This window comes from Toxotes jaculatrix, chromosome 21, assembly GCF_017976425.1.
Source record: "Toxotes jaculatrix isolate fToxJac2 chromosome 21, fToxJac2.pri, whole genome shotgun sequence".
Lineage (NCBI taxonomy): Eukaryota > Metazoa > Chordata > Actinopteri > Toxotidae > Toxotes > Toxotes jaculatrix.
In genome coordinates, this window is record NC_054414.1 from 437463 (window position 1) to 458904 (window position 21442).

The window sequence follows — 21442 nt, forward strand, 5'->3', positions numbered from 1 at the left end:
TTTGACTTAACAAAGTTGAGCTGTTTTATTTCTGAATAAAAATCCCTCATTTACAATCCAGATTTGTTTCTCTCCTTTCTGTTTCTAGGAAAGATGACAATTCTCAGTTCTGCGTTTTCACTGACAATAAAAACACTGGATTCATTTTTGTGTATATTTAATTTCCAAATTCATTAATATTAGTGTAAATTTTATTTAAGCTTCAAAAACCTCAAAAACCTGAATCAACAGAAGCTCAGCCTGAGCCTGTGCTGTAGGAGCAGCTGGGATGAACTCATGGCTATGTGAACTAACCTTGCCAGACAGTATGGTAATGCTCAGCCTTGTGCTCCCCATAACTAGACCTTCAATCAAGTAGTTTATTTCAATAAATAAATAAACATGGAGCAGGCAGCAAAGCAAAGGCAAGGTCACAGCCCCAGGATCAGCCCTGAAGATGAAGGAAGTCCACACACATCAGATCATATACAAGATTTGCATATACATACATACATGTTATGCACTTATGTTGCAGAACAGCACTCAATCTATTTATGTGTTTTAGCTGAATACATGAACACACTGATCAGAAAAGAAGTGCCTTGAAAAAGAGGGAAAACTTAAGAAAGACTGTTGTTGGTTTCATTACAATAAAAGACAAAATGCCCAGACTGAGAAAACTGAATTCTTCAAAGAAAGAGCAGATTTTCTGAATGAATACAAGCTTTAACGGTTTGTTTGTTTGCTGTGTTGTGTTGCTTTGTGTGTGTGTTAACGGCATGAATCAGAGCTCTCTTTCTGTGCCTGTCTCACTCTCCAGTGCTCTCTCTTTGTCTGTCTCTGTCTGGGTTCCTGGCCTGAATGAGAAACCAATCCACAGCCTGCTGAACAAGTCATTTGGCCCAACTACCTGTTTTCTTTTTGCTCCTCCGTCCTCCATTGGAAGGCTGCATTTTAGAATGTGTGTGTTTTTCACGTACTTTGTATATGTTTGTACCTTGTGTGTACTTTGTGTGTGTGATCACAAGAGACTGGTGAATCACAAAAAGGAGGACAGGGTTTGGTCGAGGATAAAAGGAGGAGAGAAAAGAAGGAGGGTAAATGTCATCTCAAAGAGACGCAAAATAACAGCAGACATTTGTCAGTTTCTGTGTCTTTGTAGTTGTTTTTTGTGGTCATTTTGTCTCCTTTTGTGGTCGTTTTGTATTTCTTTGTAGTTGTTTTGTGTCTCTTTGCTGTCTTTTTCCATCTCTTTATAGTGGTTTTGCTTCACTTTGATGCAAGACCGCCTGCAAGTCTTGCATCTCTTTGTGGTTATTTTGAATCTCTTTAGTCTCTCTCTAGTTGACTTGAGTCCCTTTGTAGTCGGTTTGCAACTTCTTGTGACTATTTTGCGTTTCTTTGTAGTTGTCTGGTTGACCTTCCAACAATCAGTTAACAGTCCCTTCAAACTGAGGCTCTGGCAGGGGCCCCCATGATCCCTTTGGCCCATTCACTAATCTTTCCATGCATTTAAATAATTTCCTCTGAAGGATTTGTTAAGAAAAAAAAAAAGTATATTACAGTTTATTTTACAATTGCTAAACACTTCCTACACATCTCAGCATCAACTACATCAAACATAGGAGTGTAAAAACGACAGGTGTACCCGTGGTTTGGGTGAAAATGCCTTAAGGTTACAGGACCTTTGTTGTCATGGCTACAATAATAAACCTGTACTTAAGGTTGGGGAATAATAATAAAAAAAAAGCTCTCCATCTCCATGAGGAAAAGAATTCCTCTCTGTGGCTGCGGAATGGAGACAAAGGCAAAAAGGAAAAGTGACAGCATCCTGGGATGTGCTGTAAATCAGTCTGTGACTGAGAGCGAGTGTGAAACAGCCACATCATCCATCCACCCATTCAATTACAAATTAATCTGCACTCACCCACCACATATTTTTTCTGTTATGTTTCTTTGAAATTAAATTAAATTAAATAATAGTGTGTGATCGTGCAAAATGGAAATACAAAGGAGTTTTGCAAGATTTTACACTCAACGCGTTTTATTTTGTGTCAAAGCAATGGAAAAAGGGATTTCGTTTATGTGTGTATAAGAGTTTGTTTTATCACCCGGTGTGTCCTTCAGATCAGATCATTAAGAACTGGGGCAAGTGAAAGTGCTCCTCCACTAAGGCTAATGAGTGGGATGAAAGCTAGCTTTAATTGTTGTCCACAATGGCTGCGTTATTTCATTAGAACTAATTACCCTGTCAGCCATGCCAGCCGTAAGGCAGGCCAACACACACACGCACACACACACACACACGCGCGCGTGTATTCTCACTATCCAAATACAGCCCTGGTTAGCACAAATTCAATAGTCTTGATCAATGTCCGTGAGCTGGTGAACAAGAAACAAGGAGGTGATACAGCAGTGTTAAGTGTGTTCTCTGGTTTCTGTTCTCTGTGTCATGAGCACACGAAGGTCATCATCTATAAAAACCAGGGGAAAGTTTTCTCAGTTAAAGTTACAGAATTTTCAGTTTAATATTTTATTTATTTAGGTTCATATTGATCATTTACAGTTGAACCAAAGACAAACAAGACAAAAACCTCCTAATACCTTCTGAATTCCCTGTTCCTGTGTGTGGCTGGTTCCTACTGAAGATGCAAATCTGCAAAAACAGTTCACATATATGCAGCTTAATTAAAAGAACAACAACAACAACAAAAAAAGCCAAATAGGAGGAAATGGTGATTGTTGGAACCTATTTTCATTGGCAAATTAAATGTACTACTGAGTATTTCTGTTAGCAGTGACCAGCCTTACACCATCTGTATACAGAAATCATTTCAATCACCTGTTGTCTCACACGTGTGACATAACAGACATGCTCCTAAATCAATCCAGCTGTCCACACAGGTCGTGTAATGGCTCACTGTTTACTCGCTTTATGTGCCTATAAATACAAAATGAATTTTTACACTTCAAATCTATTTTCCTGCATTTTACACACAAAACTACGGTGACTATGCTTTGAACTCTTCCAAAATGCTGGTGAGCTACAATTCAGTACTGTGCCTGAGCCCCTCCTGTATAGACACACACACACAGCACAGAGGTGGCTCATGTGTAAACGTGGTGTTATTCTTAAAGAATGACTTAACACTAAATGAAAAAGCTTGTTTTTGATGAGCTCCTGTGGTTTAACTTAGCTTGTTAAGCGATGTAGACCTAAACTAGTACACCTAACCTTAAAGGTGCAGCACAGCACACTTGTGACCACACCCAACCAAACCCACCGGGTGATGCTGCAGCCAGAGGTGAAAGAGACTCAGCTTTCAAGCAGAGAGGGCAGGTAAACACTACTTCTCATCTGCTGTTAAGTTACTCTTTAAAAGAAACAAACTCTCTGAAGTTCAAATGTCGAAATATGCAGAGGTTAAAGAGAGTCAGAACAACGTTCCAGCAACCTTCGATAACTAAGCAAATAAATCTGATTGGCAGTTTCATACAAAATAATTTGGGCTGGTGGACCATGAAAAAAATCCATAAAGTTTTTACCGGCCCCTGTCTGACTCTTTACTGGCCCTCTCTTCGTGCCTGTCGTTCGAGCATGAGCGAGTGCTGTATGTGTGCACTCACACACATATGTGATGCAACGATGCAACATCATGGATTGTGGAAGATAGTTGAGAAGGGGAAGTGACTGAAAACTACAGCAGATGTTATTATTAATATTAATATTAATATTTATAATATATAATTATTAATACTTTAATTCTTATTATCATGTACTCCTGCAGTTTATGCCTGTATTGTTCTGTTATGAGACTCTTTGTGTGTTTACTTCAGATTATATGAAAATTATTTCTCTTTTAATGGAATCACATTTAAAGGTCTTATCACACACACAGGTGCTGTTACAGTACGTTCCCCTGCGCCGGTTTGAAATTTCATGCATCGTATCACCACAGAGGTCCCGTTGTATGTTTCCACCAATCACTGCTGCTTTTTCTACTTTTTCTCTTTTCCTTCATCTATCTCTATTCCCGCGTTTGGTATCTGATGGCAGTTGTTTCCATTAGTCCAATTAGCGCTGGGGAAGACAGAAGTGTGTATCAGCCTCTGTGAGTTCACAGAGGCATCACGCACGGTTCTCTAACAGATGAAGGCTGCTTTTTTACACACCGTCTGGGAAAGCCGGCTAGTTTAAACCCGGCTCTAATAAGCCTGCAATATCAGTGCCATAGTCAGGAAATAATGCCATGTTTTGTTTTGTCTTGTGTCCATGTTGTCTTGTGGGTTTTGCTTTTATTTTGAAATGTTTTCTCCTCTCGTTTCGGGTTGCTTGCCCTTCCTCTTGTGTCCAGCCAGTGAGATTGTTTTCCCCGCCCTAATTGTTTCCACCTGTTTCCCCTTACCTGGTGTCTATATATAGTCTGCGTCTCCCCTTGTCCTGTGCCAGTTCGTCTTGTCTTAATGTCAAAGAACCAGCGTTTTGTCCTTGTCACCTTTCCCTCACCAAAGTCAGGTCTTGTATGCAGTTGTTACTTTTTCTAGTCAGAGCAGTTGTACTCTTTGAAGGTTTTTCTTTGTTACTTTGTTCAGCCATTGTGCCTTTGTCCTCGTATGAGTGATTTTTTGTTCTTACCTTTTCCCATTACTTCTTGGAGTGATTTTCAGTTGTAACTTTGTTAATAAATACTGTTTATTTTGTACTTTATCTTCGAGTCGTGCATTTGGGTTCAGGTCCTAGATCAGCCGTAGCAATCAGACTGTGACCTGTATGTCATCTGTGTGAAGCTGTACATGATGACTGTAGAACCAAGTATAACATGTTTGATTTTATGTTTAATTAGCTGCTAACTTTAAAAGGGAATTCACCAGAAAAAAACCCACAAAAAACAAAAAACAACAAAACTGGATGGAACAGACCTATATGAGTACTGGGTTACTATAATACTTAATTTGAGGCATTTCTCTATATTATAGAGAAATACTTCAAATTTTAAACTAAAGACTTTAGGAGCTTAAAGTAAGCAAGTACTATGCATTTCGAATGGAGCCTTGTCAGTGTTCATATATCATACTAGTGGATTATTATCACTGATGCATAAACATTAATGCAGCATTGTAATAGTGTAGCTGGCTGCTGTGAACACTGATGGGTGCTTTCACCCCCAACAATGGATAATATTGTATTTTATATACTCATTATAGTTTTGAACGTCTTAATCAGCAAAGTAACAATTAAGAACAGCTACGAAAAACTGAAGTGGAGCATAAAAAGTGCAGTATTTCCACTGAAGTATGAAGTAGCATAAAATGAAAATATTCAATTCAAGTACCTCAGACTTGTAAAGAAAATGATTTGAGTTCGGTACATGTTCTTAGTTGCTTTTCACCGCGCTAGAAAGCACCACCAAATTTTGACCATCGTTTGTATATTTGATTAACTTGTTGTGGCTATGGCACCAAAATGATAACATCTCAAAACTGATGACATCACCCAAAAATTTACCGTTCTCACCTGCAGTGCTTTGACTTAACGGTAAACAGAACAATAACTTCTATCACTGCCCCTCTCTATTCCAAACACTCTAATTGTCTTAATCATGCTGGCACCACTGGGGGACACAACAATGGCACAGCTCAGGTTTTCTAACTACTCACTCAGTGTAAAATGGCTCCAGCGCTGCGCTGATATGTTGGTGTAAATTAGCAGGTTTTTAGATTATAATTACACCTTGCCTCCTCTGAGGCAGAGCTGGTTAGAGTGGAGCCTTATGGAATAATTGGGGAGGCAAATGAGAGTGTAGCCATGAACAGGGGACATTAAAAAGAATTCCCTTGCTGGGAACACTGGGCTACCTGGAATGCTGGAAGCCTCCAGAAGAGGTGATTAGGCAGGAGTAGGTGTCATTAAAACTCCATTAACGCAAAACCCAACCCCTGGTGCTCACCTCAAACACACACGCATGCACACACACACTGCTGCAGACCCGTGACTGTTTGTGTGTGTGTGTGTGTGTGTGCTGAGCGTCTAATGACTCACTCATCTGGACCCCTACCACTGGGAATGTGACCATGAGGACCCTGTTGCAGCAGGCTCACTAAGTGCCTGCTTATTAATTAAACACAGCTGAGGCTCAGGGGACGGCAGTGGTCCTGCACATCAGCTTATGAAGCTTCACTCCATGTGGGGCTAAATGATCAGGGTCCTTCTGTGAGTGCAGCCCGGCACTGGCAGACATTTTGGTTTGGATCCACAGGCAGACATTTTGGTTCCATGCATCAGAAATTATTACCAGAAATGTTTGAAAGGCCAAAACAAACCCCACAAACGCTGACATGTGGTCAGACTGGGATTGCTTCCCTACTGTTTGAGGGCTGTAAAAATCCAAATAACCCTGGATGTGTAGGTAAATGAGCAGTGTGAGTTTTCAGTCCCAGGGAATTATTTGAGGTGCAGAACTAGATTACAGATTTCAGCCACATCTTGCAAATGAGAGAATTGAATCAGTGAAGTGGTGCTGTGAATGCCAATTATCATTCTACCATTAAAACCCTCTTCCCCGGCCTAGTAATTTCCTTCCAAATGTGTTTTTCTAATTATGAATTAAACTCAAATAAGCTTGGGTAATGAACCCAGTTTTATTCCTTTCCTAGGCTGTACTTTTTGAGCCTTGTGTGTCTCTGTTGCTGCAGCCTTACCCAACAATCTGGCTTTAATTCTGTGTCCTGAGCAAGATTTCCAGAGGTGTTTGAGGGAGTATTACTGTGTATTATTGTGTAATTCACGGGGACAGACCTCCAGCTTGTGGCTGCATCACCTTTGATTGAACTTCTTTATATGGCTTTGTTTAATGCTCTCATATTGCTTTTCTATTACAGCTTTTGCTGAAATGACACAGAATTCCATTTGCTGTAATGCCCCAGCTATTGCCTTTGTTTGCATTGTGGTGGTAGTCTAGCAGAACCGTATTGGGAGATTGAGCCAGTTGCTCACAAGTCCCATTTTAAGTGAATGGAGGGGAATGCCACTGGAGCCCCATTGTGGAGAAATGCAGAGCCCAGATGGAATCTCAACTGCAATGCTACTGCCCTGCCCACAACTATTAATCCTTAAAGCTGGACCATTAACAGGGAGAAAAGAGGGGAGGTGTGTGTGAGTGTATACTGCATGTGCCTGTGTGTGTGTGTATGTGTATGTGTGTGAGCCCTGACAGTCCTTTACATCCTTTGCTAGCAGACAGCTTCCAAACACAATGGATCAAAACTGCTAAACTGCTTCTGTTGAAATGACCAAAAAGTGGGCTGTATCAGTTGCTCAGAACATGGCACATGAGAACATGGTAAGAAAGGAGCTTGTTCATTGGTGCACCGTTTGCACCTGCTTATTGCTATGTGTCTTCTATTTCACCCAGGGTCTGTAAAGATGGCGGACAACACCTGTCGTCACTACAGCTAGCTGGACACCAAACTTGTTATATCAGACATTACAGTTAGGGTTAGAGGTTAGGGTTTAAAACCAATGCTTGTTTTAAACATTTTCATAGCAGCATTTTTTTTCTAGCAACAACTCATCATCAAATATCCAAATGATTATCAAAATTTGAAAACCAAAGATTCACTATGTGGAACAAACCACATCTCGATCTCTTGACCAAAACCACAGTTTGGGAAGTCACTGGAGAAGTCAGCATTATATGCTCCTTATATTTAGATAAGCCAACTCATGTGGTAGATAGGCTGAAGAGTTTCCCAAAAAAAAAAAAAAGGTGGTGTCTCTATCAGCTGATTCAGATAAAATTTGTTGCAAATATAAACATATTTAAAACCACAACTTGGTTTCATTTGATAGTTTCTCATTCTGTGTTTTCAGGAGCAGATCACTGATCTTCAGGATGTAGTAGATTTACAAGAAATATTTGTAAAACAGACAAACATGATCAAAATTGACCAAAATTTTAGCAGGAATGTTGCTACCACCAATAGGAATGATGGTAAAATAATAAGCCAAAGTTGTCATAAATCGGAATTACCTAAACTTGAATTTTGTTATTTGTATTCTTTGTTGTAAATCTTTTGTATTCTGTTTTTGTTTTTCTTTTCTTCTTCAAGCTTACTTGAAGAAGAAAAGTACACTTGTTTTGATAGAGAAAAGTTTCCTGGCTCCGGTTCTCCTGAGGCCCAGTAATTTGTATCTCTGTGATCCTGTTCTTAACAGGGCTGGATGACCTCTGAGCATTGCTGATTGTAGTGAGAGCTACCAGATTGTCTGTCTCTTCCAATTCTCTTCTGCTTCCTGTCCTGTTGCTTCTTTCTTTCTTTCTTTCTTTCTCACACTATCTGCTTGGCTTTTACCTGATGGTGTCACTGGTTAATTGTAGTGCAGTGCTCGGGGCCTCGGAGCGGCTGGAGACTGTTGGGAGAAAGTTTAGAGTCCCTCTCCTTTTGAAGAATAACACTTGAACGCATACACAAATCCAAACACACACACATGCACACATACTTCCCACCCATAACTGGAGCTGTCACCCTATATACACCTAATGAGGATAAACTCCCTTTTAACCTTGACCCTGAGAAATCCCATTAATTGTGTCTCCACTGGCCTTTCCATCTCCTACTCTTCTCCCCACATCAAGAGCTCTGAGACTTAGGAAGGCAAACGGGCCCAGCACTCCTCCTCCTGGAAAAGAGCGCCTGCAGGAGCAGATGCTCCACTCGATAAGAGGAAAGGGGACGTGGGTGGTGGTGTCAGAGGGGAGTAAATCTCCAACCCTCCATTATATTAAATGTTAGTACTGGATTTGTGTTAGTAGATCTACACCCAGTAATGTGTCTGTGTGTTTGAGTGTGTATGTAGGTAGTTCATGATCAGTAAACACTTGAGCAGCTCGGGTTCACACGCACACACACACACACACACACACACACACACACACACACACACACACACACACACACACACACACACACACACACACACACACACACACACAATTAATTCCCTAGCCACTTATCCGCACCTAAGGGATTCCCAGCAGGATAGAAATGTTTCAGTGGCTCCTCACTCTAAAGGGACAAATGGACCCAAACCATGCCAGAAAAATGCCCCCCCATGGCATAACAGAGCCACTGCATCCCACAGACACTGGTCTCCGTGGACCGGTGTGGACCAACTATAACACTCCTCTCTGTATAACTGTTGAGGGACTGTTCAGACACTTGCATCGTGCTGGTCTGCAATGTTCTGAAACCTGCTGCAACTACACAAGTCTGTGTATCGGTTCCATAGCAACAACTCTATAAATATGAGAGGGCTGAGAATTTGGAGCGGTCCACGGGTGCTCAGCGTCTATTTATTTATCTGGTTTGAGTAAATGTTCATACTCGTGTCATACAGACATGGGTGTTTATCAAAACATACTTAGGAGTTAATCCTCTCTCTTTCCTCTGTCCAAAACTGTGCCATTTGGACCAGCTGACCATTCATAACAGAGCTGACCAGCTGACTTTGCTACGAGCTGATTGGCTGTTAAAACAGATGACGCGTCTTCTGTTCAAAAACCAGCCATTGTTGATTTGAGTCAGGCTGAGACGGGTCAGTTTAACACCACTGCAACTTTTCCCAGCGATAGTCTAACACAGTTTCATCTTTGGTGTACTGGCCTTTACAGGCCACACTAATACACACTGGATCCCCTCACTGCAGCATCTACGTATGGTTAATGGCATTCAAAGTTTTCATCTGATATGAGAAAAGAACAGACAGGGAGGGAAATATATGGTTGTACAACTGTGACATTATCTGCTGTTTAACTATGAGCTGCAACATCATAATGACAACTGACTTCATAAAACAAAAGCCATTTGTTTAATTGTTGTTAATATTTCTTTGCAGACTCTGACATTCTGAACTGCACTGACTGGCTGTAGTGTGTTTTCTGTTTTAACAAACAGAGTTGTGCCAGTTGTTCACCTGCTAGATCTACATGTGGGTACACAATTCAAATGAATGTCTTCTTGTTACTCTAAACCAGAATTTTACTCCACATACTGGTCAGGATTCCAAGGTTTTCAAAGATAACAACTAGCTCAGGCTGAATTACAACAGTTCAATTTGGAGACAGATGTTTTAAAATCCAAGGGTTCCTATGTTCAAATGTTCTGCTGATCAAGGAATTACTGCATTATTCATTTCCTGCATTACAGTTGTACATGTAATGTTTCTTTAGTACACGTAAAAAGAAGTGGAACATTGTTATCTATTACTCCAATTCTCCAAAGTCATTAAGGATTTGGGTTAGAGGGCACAAGGAGGTAAAGGTGTGAATTATTAACAGCTTATTAAAGTGTTCTGTTTAAAGTGATGAATGCTGCTCACCATTGTTCTGCCACTGCTGTTGATGCATACAAACACTGCCACAAACTCTGCTTCTAACACTACTGAAAATGCTGCTGTTTTACCTAATAGCATTTCACAAGCCTCACCTCTAATACACCCCAATGCCCCTGGGTGGTGGTGGGGGTAAAAATTAACACAGTCACTCCTTTGTGAGGAGTTTGCTTGTGGGAAGTGATAAGTTCAAAGCTTACACTACAAACACTGACTGTGAAATAGATGCTTTGAAATCACCAATAATAAAACAGTTCCACATGAGTTGGCTTATTTCAGGATAAGGAGATGCAAGCGGGAAGGCCAGTTTTAATGGGAGGGCCTCAGGGGGCCAGATAATTTCACCCCAAGTGTTCATCAGTCTCTGAGTTGCATTCCAGATTCATTACATCTTCTAAAGACAATGCGCTGTCATTGTTGCCAGGGGCTCTTTTCGGTCCACTGTCTATTTCTGCAGGACCAGCTTGTGTCTCTTAAGTGTCTTAAGTCCAGTTGTGAATATACACAGATGCCTGCTGTATATTTATTAGCAACAATTAATATTCACTGATGTATTTAATTTGTTGAGTGGACACTTACATGTGACACAACTGCATCCAGTGGACATAGGAGGTAACACAATAAAACACACGAGTGGCTCTGTGTTTTGAAGTGAAGCACAGCACAAAACACAAAGGTATAGAGTGAACTGGAATTTTCCTGCAGCGCACAGAGGTTATTTCCTTTGACCGCGATGGTTTGGTGACTCGCTGTTCGCCACAGTGGGAAGAGGCGAGCGGCAGAAGGCGTGGCAATGTGAAACCAGCAGTGCACAGCAATCTTAGTGCCAAGAATGTCAACCGCCTGCCTGCTCAGAGCAGGTCAGCTGCTCAGCGCACTTTTGTTCAGTTCGGCACTTTATTCTGTGAATTAGCATCCTTATAAAAAAAAAAAAAAAAAAATCACACTTCATACAGAAAGTCAGACAGAATAAAGATTAAAAAGTGGTTCTTATTAGTTACTAGGTGGTCTGTACTGACAGCCTTTCCCTTACTCTGGTGAGTCTCTTTACAGCCACTTGAAGGCAGCAGGCATCTGTCTCTAACAGGAGCGATGTTAGGCACCTTCAATCCACAACTCCATACAGCAGGTCTGCTGCTTTAATTTTGTGGCACAAGCACAAGACTGTTGCAAAATAACCACACAAACCTGTGATTGTGCTTATGAGCACATCAAACCTATTTTGATTGATAGTTCTACAGTTTTTACTGTAAATCAACAGGCGTTCACATAGTTTAATGAAAAATCCAACATCAATTTAAACTTCTCTTTCCACTAATAACTCCTTCAGGACGGTCTGTTCCTTCCCCCTCCCTCACTGTCTCTATCTGGGGCAACAGTGTGAAGTCTAGCCGAAGTAATACCTGAAGCTCTACATTTTTAATTACAGTACAGGTGATGATAGAGACTGTTCTGGTAAGAATTTATAGTGGTGTTCCCAAAATGTGTTATTTTGTTATTTTAAAAACCCCAGTTTCTTTGTGGTTGACAGCAACATTATTCACCTCAATATGAAGAAGAAGCAGGAAACTACCAGATTTACCAGATTGTCAGGAATAATTTTTCAATGCAAAACAGGCAAACTTAGACAAAATATTAAACCTCATTTCCAAAATAAAAAAAAATAAAATAAAATACACCCTGAAAAAACTAGACTGCATTTCTAGTTCTACTTTCACTGTACACTGTATGATGGTGCATTATTATGGAAGGAGAACATGATGAAGACCTTCAAAGTGAATTCAAATGAAAAGATCATCTCCTCTCGCCAGCGTATTTGGGCTGTTGTACTTTATATTTTGAAATTCAGTGCATTTGAGACATGAAGAGTTTCCTCTGAAAATAAACACACCCTCCTATAATGTATCATGGTGTATTCTCTCTGGCTGTGCCACCTGGCTCACGAAAAGAGAGCCGTAGGTGATTAGACAGACTAGACTGTTAGTGTTAAGTGTTAAGAGACTGAGATGGTTTTATATGCTTTAATTGCATGTGTGTGTGCGTGTGTGTGTGGTCCAGTTGTCATCTCACCCCGAACATTTGCCGCAGGTCAGGATCTCGGAAACGGAAAGGGATGTTGGAGACGTGTAACCTCTTAGGCTGCTGCTTCCCAGACGAATCACTGGGCTGCAGGTGGAGCTGCTGGGAACCCTCTGTCTGTACAGCCTCCTCTGCCTGCTGTAGGGAAACACACAGCGTGTCAAAGATCAGCTCCTACTGTGCAAAATAAAAATAAAAGAATGTATATATATTGAGAGGACTAAAAAAGACACAAATGGGAGGTGAGGTTGTATCACGCTGAAAGCTACACAGAGCTGGAGTGCCATGAAAAAACGAACAGATCTGTAGAAGAACACAAGAGAAGGACTGACCGAACAACACAGACAAATTTTCAGAAGGTGGAAAAGATTGAAAAACAAAGGGAGGGGGGCATCAAAGAGAGCTGTTCACATTCCTCGCTGTATCTTCTTGTGTAGGTTTAAATGGTCTTTTTTATACCTCCCCTCTCACTGCGCCCATGGCATTGATATGTGACCTGGGAGATTAAGAAAACTGTCTGAGAAAAACATGTAACAACCTAAGAAATGCCAACATTATAACAGGGCCTGGAGAGGAGTGAAGCACAGAGGAGCAAAGTGAAGGGTAGTGGCTTGAGCTCAGTAAACTATTGTGCTGTTCAGTGTCAATGCAGGAAGTACTTTGCCCTTTTTTTACAGAGAAGAGCAAAGTAAGTGATTTGGTTTAATACAGAACAAGACCTCATGCACAATATGTTTACTCACATTGAAACAAAACCACAATTCATCCCCGATCTTAATCAAGTGTCATTTGTCAAACTATAACCGTACACTAACCTTAATCACGTATTATGGTTATGATATGGTTAAGTTTTGGCTCTGAGGGTAATAAAACTGCCCTAGTGTGTTCCTCCCTTGTCACTGGGGTAGCACCTCTGGATCACACAGTCATAATATTTAATACCAGTTGATATTTTCTACCATACTCTGGGGAGATTCTGATAAAATATCCGTGCTCTGAATGTACAGCATTGCAACAGAGTTAAACTATGCTGTTACTAATACAGCTTTCACACTGCTGACACCATAGGTACAGATTGTATGAATTATCTGTAACTACAGAGCTAAGATATTTCTACCCGGAAGCCATGTGAAAACATTTATTTCTCATTATATTCTGACTGTGTTCTGAATAGTAGAATAGAGTAGAATAATAGAAATATATATAGAAATATATATGTGCAAGTATTCTGATTGGGTGAGAAAGAGTGTGTGATTGACAGGTGGATTGGTGCCATGTCAGCTGTAATGTGGAGACTTTACTGACAGTTGTGGGGAACTGGGAGCTGAGCCCCAAGGCAAAGCTTTAGATTCACCAGATGATCCACATTTCAACCTCATCTTACGGTCAGGAACTTTGGGTACTGACACAAACAATGAGACTGTGGGGACTCAAGCAGCTGGAAGGGGTTTCCTTAACAGAGAGGACTTCATGAACATGACAGTGAGTTCAGTGAACCTCCCCCTATTTCAGCAGCTTTGTTTCTTATAGGTTTAGTTTCTACATCTGGTCTGGGATAGTGGGAACATCCACTTCCAAAAGTGAACTGAGTGGCTTGCCTTAGTAGTTTATGGGGTAATATTTATTTGAAAAATATATCTAACAAAATAATTGTTTAACTGCTACTCCTTGACTCTGTGTCTTATTGACCTCATAAAAAAAGGCCCTTTCTGTGAGTGGTAATGATCTATGTGTCTCTGAATGTCTCAGACTGTGCCGGTGTGCTGTTTGCAGTGGGCAGCAAAAAGGAGAGAGGGAGAGAGCAGAATGTACAGTTGATGTACATAATGAATCAAACCAACATGCGGGTGGAGGGATGAAGCGAGAAGGAATGAAAAAGAAAGAGATGGAGATGGAACGATGATGTCAGCTAAACCTGCCCGATCAATGAGAGAGAAGTGCTGAAGGTAGCGGCATTTGTGCAGAGTGAGTGAAAGAGAGTGTGGACGGAAAAAGTGAGGGAGGGAAAGTTCAGAGATACATGTAGGCCGAGTGCTGATTGAAAGGAGAAGAGTAAAAATGGAAAGACATGCACACACGCACGCACGCACTTTTGGGATATATATATATATAGTTTTTTTTTTTTTTGTCTTGTTGGTAGCACGTCTCAAAACTGAGTCCTCCTTTTCAAAACTTTTCACACAGCACAACAGCAACAGTCAGGTTGGACTAAACATAATTTTTCATTGCTTTGACACAAGACGCACTGAGTAACTACGTCTTTCAAAATTCATGAACTGTTTACTCAGTCAGACTCAACCACCACTGGTGGTCATCTTTGTATTTACAATTCATTTTGCACAGTTCCATACAGCAGTAAACACATCTAGGTTCAAAACCAAAAAACATATCACAAAATTATTGGAAATCAGACAGTCAACCAGTGGTTTGCTACATTGCAAAGCTTATGACCATCAGCCACATGGCCAGAACTTGTGGCCAAGTGCAGAAGACAGGGTTGACTAAACTAGATGGTGATAGAGGTCTACAACGTGCAGAAGCAGACACCCTCTCTAATTTTAAAATTAAGCTTAAAACCTTTTTGTTTGACAAAGCTTATAATTAGTTGTAGTTACAGTCTTAGTTATTTTGACTAAACTTATAGTTAGTCACAATTATCTCTATAGACACTGTCACAGTTAAGGATATAGCCCATAGTAGGGCTGGCTCAGGCAACTGAACCATCCATTAGTTATGCTGCTATAGGCCTAGGCTGCTGGGGGACTTCCCATGATCCTCTGCGCACTTCTTCTTTTCTCTCTTTCTCTCCTCAGACCCACTCTCACATGCCTTTATTACATGTCATTAACTCTGTGTCCTCTCTCTCCGTTACATTACAGACTGTAATGTAAATAATTACCAACCATGACAGCTTTTTGCTTCTGTGCTCTGTTTCCTATCATAACTGCTAAGCACACAGTATCCACTAACTGTTCACTAACTGTAATCTAAATGCTGGCCCCTCTAACATTGCCCATTGCCAACCCTGTTTGTATTATGCTGCATGTCCTTCTCCTCCTCTCCTCCATTCCTAGCTGTCCTATCTTCCTCCTCTTCCTCTTTTCACCCAGCCCGGCCATCGGCAGGAGGGTCCCCCATATGAGCCAGGTTCTGCTGAAGGTTTCTTCCTGTTAAAAAGGGAGTTTTTCCTTGCCACTGTCGCCTTAAGTGCTTGCTCTGGGGTCAGGCTCTGGGTCTCTGTAAAGCACTTTGAGACAATTTTGATTGCGGAAGGCGCTCTATAAATAAAATTGAATTGAATTGAATTACTACCACTACAAGTACTGCCGCCACCAATAATACTAATACACTAATACTACTGCTTCTGCTACTGCTAATAATAAAAATCATGAACACGGGGGCGGTTCAGGCAGTGAGTCTGCCTGGGGCCACCAACAGTGGAGTGAGTTCTGGGTCATCTTGATCCCACTCCACTGTCTCCATGGCCCCTGCCAGTAACAAGGCAAATAATAATAACAATAAAACCGTGTATACATACTTGTTGTGTACATATCATTATCTGTTACACATACATAATATTATGTTTTATATATAAATGTACCATAGTAACATATATAATATATAACAATAATTATTATCAATCATTATCACCATCTACCACATAATCACTACCACCATTATCAACTCTATGGTGATGTAACAATAAAATGAATAAATTAGCTTAAAACCACATAAACACAGAACATGTTATCTGTAGCATCAGTCTGCCATGTGGGGAAAATACAACAGAATTTTAAGCTTGCTGATTTTTCCTTCTCAAATGCACCTGGGGAGTCTTAGCTGACTTCTCTCCTTTAGCTTTTATGTCCACAGGCTTGTACCTTTGATTTTTATCAAAGAGCCCCGACAATTTCTTCAACAGTTGTTAATGTTTTGTATTGATGATTCAAGTAGGGGAGTTTCATGTCCATCCAAACCAAGTGCTTTGCCTGAAGTAACTCCTTTTCCTTCTCAGATCTTATGTGCTTAGTAAAATCTTTGTTAACATTTACTTATGTTTTCATCAATGGTTCCTTTGGGTTTATTGTGCGACTTTGATTAGTGTCTTGTGTGTTGCATTATATTGTAAAGTTTGTGAAATAATCCTGTTCAAAGTAGCCAGTGCGTCACAAATCCTTACAGATTAAGGTTCTCTTGATACTCGTTCCACAGGAGTCTGTGTGTGTGTGTGTGTGTGTGTGTTAGCATGTGAAGCTGGCAGTAGTCTTTCATTACGTTTAGCACGGTACTGAATGGATAACAGCTTTAAGGCTGTAAGCCTTCTTGTGCCACAGTCAGAGAGCTAACATCCATCTCTTCTTCCTCTCTTTCTTTCTCTCGCTCTCTCTCTGGTTGCCATGCCTCCACCATTCATGGTGTGTGAGCAGCCAGGCAAGAAGAGGAAATAATTACATGAACAATATCATACACAAACAGGCCGAGCTTCCCCCGTCACCAGGGAACCAGTACAAAGCTGTGTAGTATGTGTGTGTGTGTATGTGTGTGTGTGTGTGTGTGTGAGAGAGAGAGAGAGAGAGAGAGAGAGAGAGAGAGAGAGAGAGAGAGAGAGAGAGAGAGAGAGAGGAAAGAAGGGAAGCTATACACTACTACTACTACTACTCTTACTACTACTACTCTTATTGCATTTACACAGAAACACACACGCACACAAGCAGGCCAAACTATCCCATGTAGTATTACATATCCATAAAGCTGGAGGACTCACAAGAAGCAAATCATTCAAATTATAAAATTGAGGCAGCAGCTGGAATATCCTCACTTTTTGTCCCTTGTATGGTTGAAACCCCTGTGTTCAAAGAATGACATCACCCATGAAAGCTGCGAGCAGTCAGAGGTCAGTAACAAGAAACTGGAAAAAGATCAAGCAGGACATTCGCATCTGACACCAGAGACCATCTTTAAACAAAGACAGAGGTCAAGAAGTCAAGTTTAACTAATGTTTGATTCATCTGACAAGCTCAAAACATATGTGACTCACGTTTTGTGACTCATGAGTCACTGCTAGGGCAGTGAACAGTGCCCTCTCCTGTGCCTGTTCAGTGCCTGAACGATTTTTTGAACGTAGGTCAAAAGATATCCTCAACACCCTCTCACATAAGTTTATGTAATATTTAGGCTTACTGTTTCTATTCTGTTAGTTAATTTATTTATTCAGTTCAGTTTCAGATTCTGTGATGATATTAATCCTGTAATTAGTGAAGAAAAACCTTTTAGCACAAAAATCAGATACAGTCTCCAAAATGACCACACAACTGAGTCAACTCACAAACAAGTCAATAACAAGTAAAAGAAAACATGGACATGAATGTGTATGGTATCTGGTATTTACTGCTGTTGAGTTTGCAGTGTGTTAGATGAATTCAGACTGGACAGTGTATCAGTAAATACAGCAACAGATATATTTGAATCTCAGTGGCTTTTCTTCCACTTTCTGCTTTCTTCCTCCTTTTCCTCCTTTCACCCAGCCCGGCCATCGGCAGGAGAGTCCCCCCATTTGATTATGGAAGATTGTGGAATATAGATTATATATCTATATATAGATTATAAACCAGAGCAGAAAATGAAGCTGTGCAAAATTATCCCGCTAAATAATCTCAAGACTAGCTTCCTGTTGTCTTCTACCTGCTGCTTATTCTGTAAAACTTGGAGTTTTACTGGACTCACTGGGAACTGTGGTCCTGAACTTCCTCTGCTGCTCTGCATTTTAGCTTCTTTTCTCTGAGCTTTTCAGCAACACCTTTGTGTTTTTTTTTAACAACTTTGTTATTCATGTAAAGCAAGTTGGCAACAGTCCACTGCTGTGTGGTTCAGCATTTAAACAATGTGAAAGATACCAACACATAAATGTTGCGCTGAGGGACTGAGCAGCTGGACCGAACCAAACCCAGTCAGGTGTGTAGGAGACAAACTTGAGGGGGATGATGGCCACACAGAGCCACCATGGGTCCTGGGCTGATCACCAACAACACAGTGCTAGCAATCTCACTCCCTCTTGCTCTTTTATTCTCTGTCTCTTTCTGATGTTTTATTTTTTTTCACACTGGGCCAATCGGACAATTTGTGCAGCAGCCTGCTGGGGAAAAGTCCCAGCTCACCTGCTGCCCACTGCGTTGATATTGGGATGTTAGAGATAAAACTGACATTGCTAATATTCGCTGTTTTAGTAAAAAAAAAAAAAACAGTATCAACCTGATATATATTGCTCTGACAGTATATTTTTTGGACAACAAATGTCGTAAGTGTCTTTTAGGCCACAGTGAACGAATGTATGGCGTCTTATTCCTTTATCCTCCAGCAACTATGTCTCTTGACAGTAACAATTACAGCCTGTGACAAACTCTCCACAGTGACTGTAAAACACTCCCAGTAATGCTGACTGTACCATGTCTTCTCTTGCTGGACTCCCCAACTCTGCCATCACTGTCTATACACTCCCATACCTTCCCAGCATGCTCCAATCTTATTGGAGCTGACAGCTTGAAGGCTCCTCAACTAGAGACAAGTGGTGGTGCAGTTAACTATAGTGTTAACATTCTTCGCACTGCTTGTGTGTACTGTGTGTATGTATATATAAATATATATATATATATATATGTGTGTGTGTGTGTGTGTGTGTGTTTGTGTGTGTATATGTTTGCAGTTCTGTGCTGAAATGCAGCTGAAATATGGCTCATTTGTCAGTGACATGCAGCCACCACTCTGTCCCTGCTGGGTGCGTGTGTGTGTGGCTATGTGCGTATATGCATGTGATGCATTTGCATGCTTGCCTGATCTATGCTATGGTCCAAGAGAATACTAAAATCCTTTTTAAGTAAAATCTAACTGTTCTCATCTCATTCTGTATATCATCTGGATCTCATTTACTTTCTTGTTTTATGCCCTTTCTCAGATTTTCAATCTTTCAGTGGGAGCACAGGGTGGGGGGATGTTTGACTTTTTTTTTAAGTTTTAGGTTTCATGCTGTGTGAAGTGTGGTGTCAAAGAAGCTTCAGAAAGACAGTGGTGGAGTCAGCGAGAGAGGTTTTTGCTCTCGGTTCCCTGCATTCTTCTCAGCGTACCACCCACCACTACAAAAGCAATTGTGCTGAGCTGAGCGCAGTGAGAAAACTCTCTGTCTCAACTAACTATCTCCAGACCTTAAGAGCTTCAAAGGAGAATGGCACACCAGGGACTGGTGGCTAAAATATACATAAGTTAAATTATAAAAATGGTGGTTTTAATTTTAGAGTCCATTGTCTGCTTCTCTTTGCATTCTAAAGTCAAATTTAGCCCACAGCTCTGTTTTTTATCCAATAACCACTTTGACAATAATCTGTTAAATACCCAGATTCACTGAAGACAGTTTTGGTTTTTGATTATTGATGGACAATAAGCATTTTGTGTGTTTCTTAACTGATTAGGAATGAAAATACAGCCCTGACATGGGCTACAATAAATTCTACACTAACCAAGAGCCATGGCTGATTATAACTGTCAGAGTGCTTTAGAAGGCAAACTATAGTTGCATTACTGTAGAGGTACCTGTATCAATAAAAATTAGGCATCTGTGTCAGCAACATCTCTACCCTTTAACTAGTGAGAAGAACAGCCAATCACAACAACCTCCTGCCATTGACCCAAAACGGAACCTAAAACAAACCATTTGGTTTAAGTTTGTTGCTGTTCCAGTCCATGATAAACAGCTGAAGATCTTTGCAGTGGACTGATGAGTGAATCCTGGTTCCAAATGCATCACCGTAGCATAAATTCAGGGTGTGGCATGAACAGCATTAGGCAGAGGAAAAACCCACACCTGCTTATAAGTTGTAGACTCACCGTTACTGTGTTGGCTGTGAGTGCGGGGGTGCTGCTGTCATTTCCCGGCTGTTCGCTGTGTGTGTGCGTTGGCGTGTACAGTGTCAGGGCGTGCTCGGCCACCGTGCTTGGTCCCGTGTAGTCGGCCGGTGGGTGGGTGTGGGGCGTGGCGTATTCAGCGGGGATCCCATTCTGTGGTGGAGGAGGGTACTGGGCCGGTGGGAAGGGTTGGGCCATGGCTTCGGGGGGAGCTGGGGCCTCTTGGTTACCCTGCAGGGACAGAAGTAGGGAGGGACAGGGACAGACAGGGAAAACAACAGGTTAATAAGAGTTTGTTTCTTAAAGACTGGTTCACTTGGTGGAGCTCGTCAAACCTATCAAAAGGCACTTTGTTAGACTAATATTGGCTTTGATATACAGACAGGGAGGCTGATGTTTCCCAATGAAAATTCAGAAACTTTAAAATCTATTTAAACCTCACTTAATTGGGGACAACCAAGAAAAGCAAGTACAGTGTCAGGAAGGCAATGCAACTGCCTGCCTACTATTTTATGTGAATTACGACCAGTTTAACCCAAGCTTGGTTTCTGAATGAAAACTCTTCCATCTAAACGAGCAGGCAAAACACATTATGGGCCTTAACTGAGGCTTCAGTGTCCCTAAAACAACTGGCACACTGTTGTCATGGTGGAATCAGAGGGCTGAATAAACCTGGTCTGGTGTGAGGTGGTGTGTAAACAGTCAAGTTTGGTACTTCTCACTCAAACTTTCTTTTCACTTTCTTCACACAACTACCTCTGTCACTTTTCATGTGTGCAACACTTTGAATGCCTTTCGCAGAGAGACCGTCTGAAAGTATGTGCTCTTATCCCCATTTGTATTATTCATCGTGTCACTCTTCTATCTGTGATGGCAGGATTCTTTGCTTCCAAAATCAGGCCTTTTGGAACATGCGCACTTTTGGCCACTTTTACGCATGGTAAGACAAGAGAACGCAACACAATTCAACACAATTCAATTAAAAAGCTAAGCCTTTATACAAGACAACAAGAAGAGCGGGGATGTAAGAGATTACTTAATTCACTTAATTCATGCATCTGTTTTTCTTCTTTGAATTAGCTCACGAAATATAAACAGAAA

General features: G+C 41.0%; 1 protein-coding gene across 2 annotated transcripts in view; it reads right to left on the reverse strand.

The window, feature by feature from the left end:
* Window positions 1-20572, reverse strand: part of rbfox3a (RNA binding fox-1 homolog 3a) — a 55727-nt gene extending 35155 nt beyond the window's left edge. The window contains exons 1-2 of one of the 2 annotated variants that reach the window (XM_041067197.1): window positions 20324-20572; window positions 12440-12586 (exon numbers count right to left, since the gene is read on the reverse strand). In XM_041067197.1, coding sequence (XP_040923131.1) covers window positions 12440-12586; window positions 20324-20539 — 363 coding nt within the window. In that variant the 5' untranslated portion in view covers window positions 20540-20572. The remainder of the gene's footprint in view (window positions 1-12439; window positions 12587-20323) is intronic. The other variant, XM_041067196.1, reaches the window with a different exon arrangement.
* Window positions 20573-21442: the final 870 nt, after the last annotated feature.